Here is a 14,482-nt window from a genome sequence, read left to right as displayed (position 1 = left end):
CCCACTCCAACATGGGGAGAACATGCAAACGCTACACAGAACTGACCCAGCTGGGACTCGAACCGGCGACCTTCTTGCTGTGTGTCGACAGTGCTAACCACTGAGCCTCCTTATAACAACCCTGCTTAAATATCTGTCTTGAAATATGAATTTGGATAAACACCAAATACTAAAAATTGGCTCTTGATGCTGTAGATTGTGTTTGCAATATTTAGAAAAAGCCAAAAAATAGGGGGCCGCAGGTGTGTACGCAGTAGGGGTTCTCTGTGTGTGCTGGTTTTTCATAAGTAGTTTGCCTATTATTGACTGCCAGCACCATAACGGGACACCACGTTTCAATTAACAGCCGGGCACAAACGGAGAGAGAAAGTGCCAATGTGTCCTTGTCTCATGTGGACGGCACTGTGTTGTAGACTGTGAAGAGGCAAAGATTCTTATCTGGGCTTGCCAGTGTCTTATGGGGGAGAGGAAGGTAATGGGGAAGTGTCCCACGGAGATGGTGTGGTAAAACAGAAATGTCTGACATAATATGTATAATATGAGTAAGGGCGATGCAGTGGCGCAGTAGGTAGTGCTGTCGCCTCACAGCAAGAAGGTTGCTGGTTCGAGCCTTGGCGCAGTTAGAAATTCTGTGTGGAGTTTGCATGTTCTCCTTGCGTTCGCGTGGGTTTCCTCCGGGTGCTCGGTTTCCCCCACACTCTAAAGACATGCGGTACAGGTGAATTGGGTAGGCTAAATTGTCCGTAGTGTATGAGTGTGTGTGTAAATGAGTGTCTGTGTGGATGTTTCCCAGAGATGGGTTGCAGCTGGAAGGACATCCGCTGCGTAAGATCTTGCTGGATAAGTTGGCGGTTCATTCCGCTGTGGCGACCCCGGATTAATAAAGGTACTAAGCCGACAAGAATGAGATTTTGGAGCACCGCTACGTAAAATTTATGCTGGAATAGTTGGCGGTTCATTCCACTGTGGCGACCCATGATCATGGACTAAGCCGAAGGAAACTGAATGATTGAATGTAATAACTCATTTAGGGGAGGGGGTTGGGGGTTCTTCAATAATTAATTACACAGGCAACGTTGCACGTCGTCTCAGCCATCTAACAGCACTCGTCAATGTCAAAATGATTGAGGTAACCAATCAAATCAAAGTAGGCGTGTTTACGCTTCACAGAAGCACAGAGTAAGTAATTGCACAGTGTCAGTTTAATGCTGGATGAGGGCAAGGTAAGATTGCAGGATAGCAAGATATTTAATATAGTAAGTAATTTTACTTATGAAGCACATTTAACTGGTGACACGATGGCTTAGTGGTTAGGACTGTCGCCTCACAGTAAGAAGGTTGCTGGTTCAAGTCCCGGCTGGTTCAGCTGGCATTTCTGTGTGGAGTTTGCATGTTCTCCCAGTGTTGGTATGGGTTTCCTTTGGGTGCTCCGGTTTCCCCCACAGACCAAACCACCCTGATCTCACGAGAAAACGTAAGTATTTTACGTTTTGCCAGTTGTACGATTTAAAAAAGGAGGCGTGGCACCTAACCCCACCCCTAAACCCAACTGTCATTGGGTGATGAGCAAATCGTACTAAATTGTATGAATAAGATCGTACAATGTCATACGAGTTAGCCACTAAATCAAAAAGTTACGAATTGCAGTGAGATTGTGTTGGTCCAAACACATGCACTATTGGGAAATTAAAGAAACTAAACTGGCCGTAGCGCGTGCACGTGTGTGTGTGTGTGTTTGTGAATGAGTGTGTATGGGAGTTTCCCATTACTGGGTTGCAGCTGGAAGGGTGTAAAGCATTTGCTGGATAAGTTGGTGGTTCATTCTGCTGTGGTTACCCCTTATAAATAAAGAGACTAAGCCGAAGAAAAATGAATAAATGAGGCACATTTATCTTCAGTTTGGCACTGAGCAAAGTGCTAAACAAAACCAAAACACACATTCTAAAAGAGAATAAATAAGCAAATAAAGTAATTTATCAAATATGTGTTATGATATAAACATTTACACACTGTCTGACAGTGTTTTGCAGAAATTATCCAATACGGGGTTTTTTTTTGTCCTCGTATTTTGCCATGTTTTTATTGAAAATAGATTAGAATTGACATTATTATTGTATTTTTTGTTTTAACACTCCACACGAAGCTAAGACTTTTAATGTGTGGATATTACACATTAGTAAGTTCAAATTAAAATGAGCAGTAAGGCTAAATTTGCATTTACTGTTCAATTTAATGTTATAAAACTATATAGTGCCATAATTTTCAAGACGTTGCTATGGCCTTAAACTTACTCCCATTTCAAATCATGAATGCAAATGCAAAAGGTATACAGTTGAAGTCAGAATTATTAGCTCTCCTTTGATTTTTTTTTTTTTTGATTTTTTAATTATTTCCCAAATGATGTTTAACAGAGCAAGGAAATTTTCAAAGTATGTCTGATAATATTTTCTCTTTTGGAGAAAGTCGTAGTTGTTTTATTTCGGCTAGAATGAAAGCAGTTATCAAATTTTTAAACACCATTTTAAGGACAAAATTATTAGCCTCTTAAAGCTAATTTTTGTTTCGATAGTCTACAGAACAAACCATCATTATACAATAACTTGCCTAATTACCCTAACCTGCCTAGTTAACCTAATTAACCTAGTTAAGCCTTTAAATGTCACTTTAAGCTGTATAGAAGTGTCTTGAAAATATCTAGTCTAATATTATTTACTGTCATCATGGCAAAGATAAAATAAATTAGTTATTAGAGATGAGTTATTAAAACTATTATGTTTAGAAATGTGTTGAAAAATCTTCTCTCTGTTAAACAGAAATTGGGGGAAAAAAATAAACAAGCGGTCTAATAATTCAGGGGGGCTAATAATTCTGTATATGTAATATATTTAAATGATTAATACATTTAAATGAAGTGTATATAAGTAACAGTCTATATTTTAACTGTATGTACATTACACTGCCCGCTGAAATACTGGATTAAGCATAGTGTAATCAGCTGGTTTACATAATGACTGTAACATTATATAACTCTTATACAATACATACAAAGAGAATATAAGGCTTCTAAGAATAGCACAAGCACACACAAAAAATATAACACTTAATGTCCTATATTTATAGTACTATATATGTATGGTACTATAATTGATTAAGTCACATAATAAATAAATTAATAGACAGACAGACAGACAGACAGACAGACAGACAGACAGACAGACAGGCAGGCAGACAGGGAGGGAGACTACCTGACAATAGTCTTGTCGCCTATCCATGTTTTAAGAACAACACATAATAAGTTGACTTCTAGTTGATCATTTTGTATCAGAAGTGGCTTATATGAAAGGTAAAGGCCTCTAGATTACGCCTATTTGACCACAATGAAATATGATCATGCCTTTATTTTGAATGATTTCATTAGGACAGTGAGGTCTGACTCTGCTAAGACTAAAGTCTCATCACTGAACAGAAATAATGTCCAGTATAGAATATAAAGTCCTGCTGCAGTGGAGACAGAATGAATATTGAGTCTGACTCCATCATGAGCTTGGAGGACTGCATCCATACATCTCTGACATGACTCAAATCACTGATTAATAAAGTCATCTGGAATGAAGAAGAAAGCAAGAGTTCATCCCAGAGTTCATCAAGAGTCTTTCTGTTCATCTTCCATGCCTCCTCCATCTTACCCCAGACATGCTCAATAATGTTCATATCTGGTGACTGGGCTGGCCAATCCTGGAGCAGCTTGACCTTCTCTGCTTTCAGGAGCTTTGATGTGGAGGCTGAAGTATGAGAAGGAGCGCTATCCTGCTGGAGAATTGTCCCTCTCCTGTGCTTTGTAATGTAACGGGCAGCACAGATGTCTTGATACCTCAGGCTGTTGATGTTGATCATCCACTCTGCAGATCTCTCAAACCCCCCCAGAATGAATGTAACCCCAAACCGTAAGTTTTCCTTCTCAATAATTTTTTTAATTTCCTAAATGCTAAAGGTTGTTCTAGAACAGTCTAGTTCATGATTACAGCCCAGATGTTTGAATCTGACAGTAATATATTGATACTGACCTCTCTTGGAGTCACTCCTATCTCCATGTCGTGGTCCATGTGGACGCGAGAATCTCCTGCCATCCTCAGCTTTGACTACAAACCTGAAAAAGAGACCAAAAAGAGTGGAGAAAAGCAATGTATTAAGTCTTAAGAGAGATTTGTCATTAGAAAAAAAAAGTTTTACAGTACATAGACACCCACAAGACAACATGGACATTAATCTTAAAATACATCCCAATACAAATACAGTTCCATTAAAATCTTTTAAAAACACAATGTGCAGCCACCACACTCTGTTATGCCAACCGATGCAGTTAACTTATTCTTTTAACCATCCTGCCGTCATTGCTCATTATAGCACATGTGTTAGGACTGTGGGGGAAACCGGAGCACCTAGAGCAGGGGTGTCAAACTCAATTCCTGGAGGGCCGAAGCCCTGCACGGTTTAGTTCCATCCCTGCTCCAACACACTCACCTGTAGGTTTCAAACAAGCCTGAAGGACTCAATTAGTTTGATCAGGTGTGTTTAATTAGGGTTGGAACTAAACTGTGCAGAGCTGCGGCCCTTTTGGAACTGAGTTTGACACCTGTGACCAAGAGGAAACCCACGGCAACACGGGGAGAACATGCAAACTCCACACAGAAATGACAACGGACTCTACTGGGACTCAAACCAGCAACCTTCTTGCTGTGAGGCCACAGTGCTAACCACTGAGCCACCGTTGTTAAGTTAACGTAATCGATTTGTGTTGGGACAACATGAAGGAATTGTTTGGATTTGGCACCCAGCGAGTGAGCACTCCAAGCTCTTACACATTACCGTAATCCTTTTCGGATGGACGAATGTCATTACATGGATTTATTGTGTCCTATAGGAATATGGGATGGTTTGTTTTAGGATTATCACTGTTTACAGCTTCACACGACGCAATGAAAATCAGGGTTAATCAGATCTGCTAATGTCTCTCTCAGGTGAGTAAACTAATTAATCATGTCTAAAAGCACGGTAAAGGCTGTTCAACCACGCTTGTCTGACTCTCTAATGGGCAAACAGAGAAATGAAACCCGACTGCTCAAGTTTTCATGTTAAGCAGCGGTTCCCAGAGTTCGGGTCAGGGCCTCTTGGGCAGTTGTAGAGTTATGAGGGGGGTTCGCTTGGTGATTTCCAAAGAAATGACAATTTGTAAAACTTTTTTAATTATCATGTTTTATTCATAGCTAAAAATCATAGTTAAAATACTGTAAAAATACAGAAGACTGCTGTATTTACGGATTGAACGAGAAAACGCAAGAATTTTACGTTTTGCCAGTTTAGTGGCTAATTTAACACAATCTCACGGCAATTCGTACCTTTTTTTATTTAGTGGCTAATTCATACGATTTAATTCGTACATTTTAGTATGATTTGCTCATCCCCAATGACGGTTGGGTTTAGGGGTGGGGTTAGGTGCCACGCCTCCTTTTTAAAGTCGAACAATTTCATACGACTGAACTCGTACGAATTCGTACGAATTAGCGACTACCCAGGTAAAAAAACAAGTGCACTAAAATGCACTTTATTTAAGTATACTTAGTACACTTTTCAGTAATGTACTAAAAGTGCTCTATTTTCGCACACTAATGTTGTACTTAATGTACTAAAGATAGTATTAAGTATATGTTAAGATAAACTTAATACCATCTAAGTGTACTCAAAAGTGCTATTTTGAGACATAAAGAGATTGAGAAATAAAATGTGCTTTTAACATACTATATCTGTATTTTAAAAACTATATTTAGTTACAACTAGAAATACACTTGAACCCTATTTTTAAACATTTCAATATATGTATGACTAATTTAAAGTATAATAGTAATATATTAAAAGAATATACACATTGTAAAAAAGTGTGCTAAATACTGTATTAAAAGTGCTCTATTTTCCCAAACTAATTTTGTATTTAATGTACTAAAAATTAGTATTAAGTACATTTTAAGATAAACTTAAGTACATCTAAGTGTACTCAACTGTGCTATTATGAGACACCATGAAGCTGATCTACAATGTGCTTTTAACATACTAAACATTTATTTAAAGAATATATTTTGAAGGGATTCTGTGTCTACAAAGAAAACAGCATCTGTGCTTCATCAAAACACTTTAATCTTTTTGTGCAATAAACCACAAGTCCAAAAATACCTTATGGGAGGGAACAAAAACTAAGCAAAAACTGAGAACACAAAAATATAAATAAGATGCAACATTACAGCACATATGAAATGTAAAGACATTTTGGGAAAATGTACTTCTACTACAACACATTACTAATAGACTTTTAATAAAGTCAGTTTAATGTAAACTTAAAATGACCACACTCAAAATCAATTTAAGTGTTAGTGATAATAATGCATTCATATTAAGTGTACTTAAGTACAACTTTTGGGAAAATGTACTTCTACTACAATACATTACTAATAGATTTTTTATATATTAACTTATTTTAAACTTAGGATTAGTATGTAAACAGTGTACTAAAAAAGCACACTTTTAAAAAACACACTGATAAAACTCTTTCGGATGTTTTTTCTGTAGTGTACTTTATTGTACACTGAAAATTTATTTAAGTATTACTGATATTTAGTATACTTTTGTCAAGTGTACTAAAGTCCTACTGAAGTATAAACATACTTTTAATTAGTATATTTATAGTGAAAACCATCAAACTTTTATTTAACACAAAAAAATAACAATGTACTAGAAATGTATTTGCGGGTATTTAAGTGTATTTTAATTGCATTTAATTATATATTTTTTGTCACCTGGGTAAACGGACAAAACGTAAAATACTTAGGTTTTCTCGTGAGATCAGGCTGGCTAATTCGTACGAATTCGTATGAGTTGTTGTACACATGATCGCTCACGTCACGTTCCGCTGCAGATTGATTGGTGTAACATCTTATATAGAAACTGTCACTGACAGCGCTAAAACATTATGCAGAAATGATTAAAATATAGCTAAAATATCGATACTTTAAAAAATATCGATACCAATTTAAAAGCTTCTGAGTATTGATATATCGATTCTCCAGCATCGCTCCTTTATTCCTTCATACTCCCAGTCTGAAGGAATAAACTCAAGCAGGTTCGAAACGAGAGTATTTTTTTATTTGATTTTTGGGTGAACCATCCCTTTAAAGAATGTCTTTTTGCACGAGATCGAACAAGCCGTGCACCATTGGGGCAACATCTCCGTTGGTTACTTGAAGGATTAAATCAAAGCACACAGGGGACATGTATACGTTCTGAGTGTGCGGATTGAGTTTAATTTGTGCCTAAAACAGGCTGGCAGTCTCAGCTGTTCCCCGCTCCCTAAAGACTCCCTGCATCAGCAGCGTCACGCCATCAAAGCTGCTGCTGTCTCCATCATCCAGTCAACTCTCTCGCAAACACACACACAAGAAACGCCAACCTGGGTGAGTGACTCTGGCAGCTCCATATCTCCGTTCTGACACATTTAGTGTTCACCTGTCAAATCTGTGGAGCTGATAGGGCCTGAACAGAGAGTACCGCTGGAGCGGAGGACACAAAAGATGATGGCTACATAGTTTTGGTTTCCAAACTTGAAATGGATGAAGTGGAGGCTCATAAGTAATCGATTTGGAGAGGTCTCTTTAGGGCAGCAGCTCGGTGTGTCAAATAAATAGACTTGACTCGCAGGTTGCGTCAACAGGGCTTGCTGTTCACATCGTGCTAAGATTTAAAAAAATGCTATCGGCTTAAAAATAAACACAATGAAACACAAAAATGATGCTTTGGTTGACTACAGCAGGTGAAATAACAACTACTGAACATGCAATGGCTTCTTATTGAACAAAAATGTCTTCAAACAGGGGTAGTACCTTTTTAAAATATACACTTTTACTGTACAGGTCGACATTAGTACATTTAAAGTACACTTTTGTACCTTTATGGTTCACTTTTGAATCTTTAAGTTTACATTTTGTATCTTTAAGATTTACTTTTTTACATTTTAAGGCTCCATTTTATACCTTTAAGGTTCACTTTTGTACAAAGGGGAGTGTTGGCAGGTATGTCTGAAAGACAAAGGTTCCCTCTGAGGTACACATTTGTACCTTTTAAGTATTAAAATGTACGGTTAAGGACCTGTTAAAACAAACAAACAAAAAAATGTACCTTCTCAAAAGGAACCACTCCATCAAACACACATGAACCAGCTAATTAAGCTCTTACTACATATACTAGAAACTTCCTGGCTGGTGTGTTGAGGCAAGTTGGAGCTAAACTCAGCAGGATACTGGCCCTTCAGGACCGAGTTTGGTCACAGAAACATTTTGATTGACATTCTCCCTTTGTACGTGTCATCCGATGGTGAAAGCCCCGCCCACTAGTGATCATCTCTCCTTCATTAGCATAGAACATTATGAATTTGTAACGTTCATTGATTCTGCCACTATGCTTATGCATAGGTGTTTGTAACTCCGCCCTCTTTTGAAAAGAGCAGAATCTCAATTAAATTTAAAGTGACCAAAATGGCACAATTAGGATTAAAGCCTTAAAGGGGCAGTTTCAGAGAGTTATAAAACATTATTTGTGCATTATCTTGAGCTTAACACTGTACACACTTTAGGGACATCAGACATATCATGTAAAAAGGGGCATAATAGGTACTCTTTAAGTCACTTATATTTTGTTTATTGAACAAATAAGTGTTCCACCGCACAATTTAAAGACGTACTATATTAGTGAATTAGCAAACATTTATTTGCTGTAATGTGTATGTGTGTGTGTCAATAAGAGAGTGCTTTCCAGTACTTTGTTTTGGCAGCAAGGGTATCCGCTAGTAAATGTATGTGTCAAAATAGTTGGCAGGTCAGTGTGACATAAAATACACGTCTTATTGAACAAACAAATGTCTTTAAAGGTTTCGTGAAATGTGCATTTTATTCTGATGGTTGACGTAATCTCTAGCAAAACATGATGAGAGGGTGGGGCATAAAGGAGCTCCTCCCCTTTTTGAAAAACAGCCAATAGTGTTTTGTTTTATCATCGCTCTGCTAGTGAGAGTGGTTGAGCACATCAAATGAAAAGCAAATGAGAAGCGTCTTGAAGGGGGCGGGGCAGGTCAGATACTAGAGAGCATTTGATTGGTTATGATGTGGTGAGAAACTGTAGTGTGTGGTGAATTTAGTCCATTGGTCTAAATTGGTCCATTGGTCCATTTAGGCAGAAGTGACAAACTACAAGCGTTACATGTTTATATTAGTTTTATATATTCTAAATGCAAATCTTATCACTGTTTTAGGGCACACTAGCTTATAGGTATCCTGAAAACTAATAATACTGATACTAACATCTATAAAACAACACATGGGCTTCACATATGCAATAAAATCTTAAATTCACATGTGAAGCATTTGGATTATGTGAATTAAATCTTGTACATTCAAATACACGAGACTTTGTAACAATCTATTTTTTCCCCCATGAAAATTTTCCACAGCCAGACTTCACATGCATTTCAGATATGTCACGTGTTTCACAGTTTAAAGTGTGTGCATTTGCTTTTTATTCTGTTCAGGATGATTATCGATGATATACGAACTGTCCAACACTCCCGTTTTTCCCGGGGGTCTCCTGTATTTCAGACCCATCTCCCGCCCATCTCCTGTATTGGCTTTTTGGTACAGTCGGTACAGTTTGGTATATTCTATACTGGAGATTATTTCTGTTCAGAGATAAGAGTTTGTCTAAGCAAAGTCAGACCTTACTGTTCTAATGAAATCATCCAAAATAAAGACATGATCATATTTTATTTATATAAAATAGGCGTAATCTAGAGGCCTTTGCCTTTCATATAAGCCACTTCTTATACTAATTGATCAACTAGAAGTCCAGCTATTATTTGTTGTTGCTAAAACTCGAGTAGGCGACAAGACTTTTGTCATATAGTGTACTACCTTACTAACCAGTAATAAGAAGTGAATTAGTATTTTAATGAGCTAAAAGTCTTAGTTAATAGTTTGTTAACAGCCTGAATTGGACATTAAATTAAAATGTAGGATTTTGGTTTACTGTAAAGGTATATTCTCTATTTTAAATGAGGCAATTTGAAGAGTTGAACGAGATGCTTAGAAAGACAAATATAGGTTTAGCGTCGCAGGTTCACTTACAGTATCTATGCTTTGTTTCCATCAACGTGTCATTGTGATGGAAAAACTGCTTTTTGGTTAGTTTAACTTTCAGATGTTATGCCATGCTGCATTAAGCAATCATTCAGCTCCAGATCCTGGTCACTCCCACACTGCACCTGTGCTCCCGTCGCTAATGCCATGCAGCTTCATCTATGCTAATCGCTTACATAAGGTGCCTAATGACAGCGGAAAACTCCAATGATCCCCGACCGCCCATCTGCAAGTCATGCTATACAGCCGCGCTCGCTCACTGACTGTGATGAAATACTGATAGGATAACGCCTCCATTGTTTTCAGACTCACAATGCTGATCTAGAATATATAGCTGACATCAAAACACTTAGCTGTTCTCTGATTTTTTGCTTCTTTTTCAAATATTTCCTTAATGATGTTTAACAGAGCAAGAAATTATTCACAGTATTTCTTCCCTGGGAGCCTAGGATGGTTGGCTGGTTTTAGCTGGTCGACCAGCCTGGTTTTAGAGAGGTTTTGGCCACTTCCAGGCTGGTTTCCAGCCATTTCCAGTCTGGATTTAGCTGGACAGGCTGGGAGATGACCAGCTAAAACCAGCTTGACCACCTTAGCCAGGCTGGGAGCTCAGCCAAAACCAGCTAAGTCCAGTTTAAACCAGGCTGGTCAAGCTGGTTTTAGCTGGTCACTTTCCTGTCTGACAAGCTAAGACCAGGCTGTAAATGGCTGGAAACCAGCCTGAAAGTGGACAAAACCCCTCTAAAACCAAGCTGGTCGACCAGCTAAAACCAGTTGCTAGGGTATCCTAAATGGTTGCTATGCAGAGGCAAAGCTGTTTTAATAAGTGAAATCGAAAATGATTTTATCATCAGCTTAGATTTTAGATCTTAGATTTTAGCATCAAAAGAGCCGAAACCCTGTCTGTCGATGATATTCCCGTGCTAAAATATGGCTTGTTTATGTTGTTATATGGTTATCAGGTTGCTATAAGTGGTTGCTAGGGAGTGTCTACAAGTTTGTTATGTCACTACTTAATACCGACTTGATAAGGCGAGTAAAACGAGCCCACCCCCAAGCTTCTACGAGTCTCTAATCTAGATATCGATGTCAGCCACTTTGTGCCAATGTTAAGTCTGGAACCAATTTGGGTTGCACTTTTGCCTCTAAAGGGAGCACATACCACTCTCCCCTACATGCTAATCATGTTAGTATCATGCTAGCAACATGCTAATTGAGTTGCTAGCATCATGCTAACATGATTAGCATGTAGATAGCATGATGCTAATTGTGTTAGCATCATGCTAGCAACATGCTAATCAAGTTGCTAGCATCATGCTAACATGATTAGCATGTAGCTAGCATGATGCTAATTGTGTTAACATCGTGTCAGCAACAGTGATAGGGTGCACTGAGTGGTTGCTAGGTGGTTGCTAAAGGCTGATTCATACTTCTGCGTCCAGCGCACGCCTATGCTACGGCGCAGCCTACGCGTTGACGCATAGCCCTACGCCATGGCCTTTGGCATCGCTGACGTGCACCTCTCAAAAAATGTAACTACACGTCGCAACGACGCGTAGCGCAAGCTCTGTGATTGGTCGGCTTGGTAGTGCTGACAAGTCAGGGCGGGACCGAGCGCCTGATGAAGCGAAAGTTTACAAGTGTGGAGTCCCGTAAAGGAGCTCCGGATGGAAAGTTTTGTTTTGTGTTTACCTCATAGTTAAAGTTGTTGCTCGTCCGCCGGTTCCTGCCACAAAATGAGCGAATTTGAGCCACTTGTACATTCAGAAAGTGTTCAGAAAAAACAAAACACCAGCTAAGAAACTCAACACAGAGAAACATTAACACCTCACTGCCAACTAGCGTTTCGGAAGTGTTAATGCAGACCAACAGAGACAGCGCGCAGAGTATAAATGCACGGCTACACGCGTTGCATCCGCCGTTGGTTACGCCAGTCACTTGATGCAGAAGTATAAACCAGGCTTAAGGTGTTGCTAGGGTATTCTGAGTGGTTGCTGAGGCTTTGCTAGGCGGTTGCTAGGGTGAGAACAAGAGCAAGAATTACCCTAACTTTAACCTAATTAAGCTAGTTAAGCCTTTTAATGTGACTTTTAGCTGAATACTAGTGTCTTGAAAGATATCATGGCAAAGATCAAAGGAATCAGTTATTATAAATAAGTTATTAAAACTATTATGTTTAGAAATATGTTGAAAAAATCTTCCTTCCGTTAAACATAAGTTGGGGAAAAATAAACAGGAGGCCTAATAATTCAGACTTGAACTGTAAAATGCTAGGAAAGTAAGAAGCAAAGAGTGCAATCTATTTAAGAGGATATTTTACAAATCCCCAATTGCATTTTAACCACCAAAAAAAAAAAGACTTTAAAATAGGTATTGATCATGTAGGAGAGTAAATCAATGTAGAGTAATCAGGTGAACCGATGAACCCCGCCAGCAAATTACCACATACACTTGTGCATATTTCTTTTCCGTATCTTATAATGGCCACACACGTTTTTGAGTGCAGTGAAATGAATGCTCACAAACAGGTAATGAGATAATCGGCACTGTGTAGAGTATTGGGGGTGTGCAACATGATGATAACTACTGTTTCATATTATGCTCTATTGTTTTTACAAAATATGTTATTGACACAGTAATATATTTTCATAATTTATATGAATGCAATATTTCGTGCCGTTTTGGCACAATATTTTAGTGGCCGTTTAGAAGTGCCCTTTATGCACCAAATATTGCTTATCCGTGCCATGTTGGGCTGTGTACAATGTTGTTGTGTTGTGATCTTAATGTCGTTGCGTTGTGATCTCAATGGCGTTGCGTTGTGATCTTAATGTCGTTGCGATGTGATCTTAATGTCGTTGCGTTGTGCTCTTAATGTCGTTGCGATGTGATCTTAATGTCGTTGCGTTGTGATCTTAATGTCATTGCGTTGTGATCTTAATGTCATTGCGTTGTGATCTTAATGTCATTGCGTTGTGATCTCAATGCCGTTGCGATGTGATCTTAATGTTGTTGCGTTGTGATCTTAATGGCGTTGCGATGTGATCTTAATGTCGTTGCCTTGTTATCTTAATGTCGTTGCGTTGTGATCTTAATGTCATTGTGATCTTAATGGTGTTGCGATGTGATCGTAATGACGTTGCGTTGTGATCTTAATGTCGTTGCTTTGTGATCTTAATGTCGTTGCATTGTGATCTTAATGGTGTTGCGATGTGATCTTAATGACGTTGCGTTGTGATCTTAATGTCGTTGCGTTGTGATCTTAATGTTGTTGCGTTGTGATCTTAATGTCGTTGCGTTGTGATCTTAATGTCGTTGCGTTGTGATCTTAATGTCCTTGCGTTGTGATCTTAATGTCATTGCGTTGTGATCTTAATGTCATTGCGTTGTGATCTCAATGCCGTTGCGATGTGATCTTAATGTTGTTGCGTTGTGATCTTAATGGCGTTGCGATGTGATCTTAATGTCGTTGCCTTGTTATCTTAATGTCGTTGCGTTGTGATCTTAATGGTGTTGCGATGTGATCGTAATGACGTTGCGTTGTGATCTTAATGTCGTTGCTTTGTGATCTTAATGTCGTTGCATTGTGATCTTAATGGTGTTGCGATGTGATCTTAATGACGTTGCGTTGTGATCTTAATGTCATTGCTTTGTGATCTTAATGGCGTTGCGATGTGATCTTAATGTCGTTGCGTTGTGATCTTAATGGCGTTGCGTTGTGATCTTAATGTCGTTGCCTTGTTATCTTAATGTCGTTGCGATCTTAATGTCATTGTGATCTTAATGGTGTTGCGATGTGATCTTAATGACGTTGCATTGTGATCTTAATGGTGTTGCGTTGTGATCTTAATGTCGTTGCGTTGTGATCTTAATGTCGTTGCGTTGTGATCTTAATAGTGTTGTGTTGTGATCTTAATGTTGTTGCATTGTGATCTTGATGGCGTTGTGATCTTAAAGTCGTTGCGATGTGATCTTAATGTCATTGCGTTGTGATCTTAATGGTGTTGTGTTGTGATCTTAATGTCGTTGCATTGTGATCTCTATGGCGTTGCGATGTGATCTTAATGTCGTTGCGTTGTGATCTTAATGGTGTTGCGTTGTGATCTTAATGGTGTTGTGTTGTGATCTTAATGGTGTTGTGTTGTGATCTTAATGTTGTTGCATTGTGATCTCTATGGCGTTGCGATGTGATCTTAATGTCGTTGCGTTGTGATCTTAATGGTGTTGTGTTGTGATCTTAATGCTGTTGCGTTGTC

At 38.6% G+C, this 14,482-nt stretch overlaps 2 protein-coding genes across 9 annotated transcripts in view; one reads left to right on the top strand and one right to left on the bottom strand.

Moving 5' to 3' along the window:
* The window catches only part of kcnj1a.1 (potassium inwardly rectifying channel subfamily J member 1a, tandem duplicate 1), a 146,519-nt gene that overhangs the window by 76,167 nt on the left and 55,870 nt on the right, over positions 1–14,482 (top strand). The gene's annotated exons all lie outside the window — the stretch shown is intronic.
* kcnj5 (potassium inwardly rectifying channel subfamily J member 5) overlaps positions 1–14,482 on the bottom strand; it is a 71,134-nt gene that overhangs the window by 30,779 nt on the left and 25,873 nt on the right. For all 5 annotated transcript variants that reach the window (XR_012393892.1, XR_012393891.1, XR_012393893.1 and 2 more), the window contains exon 2: positions 4,065–4,147. Coding sequence is in view for 2 of the 5 variants with exons in the window: in XM_695527.10 (XP_700619.4) it covers positions 4,065–4,127 (63 nt within the window). In the remaining 3 variants the exon portion in view is untranslated. The remainder of the gene's footprint in view (positions 1–4,064; positions 4,148–14,482) is intronic.

Source organism: Danio rerio, chromosome 18 (genome assembly GCF_049306965.1).
Source record: "Danio rerio strain Tuebingen ecotype United States chromosome 18, GRCz12tu, whole genome shotgun sequence".
Classification (NCBI taxonomy): domain Eukaryota; kingdom Metazoa; phylum Chordata; class Actinopteri; order Cypriniformes; family Danionidae; genus Danio; species Danio rerio.
The sequence above is the reverse complement of the archived record's forward strand: the minus strand, read 5'-3'. Positions and strand labels throughout refer to the sequence as shown.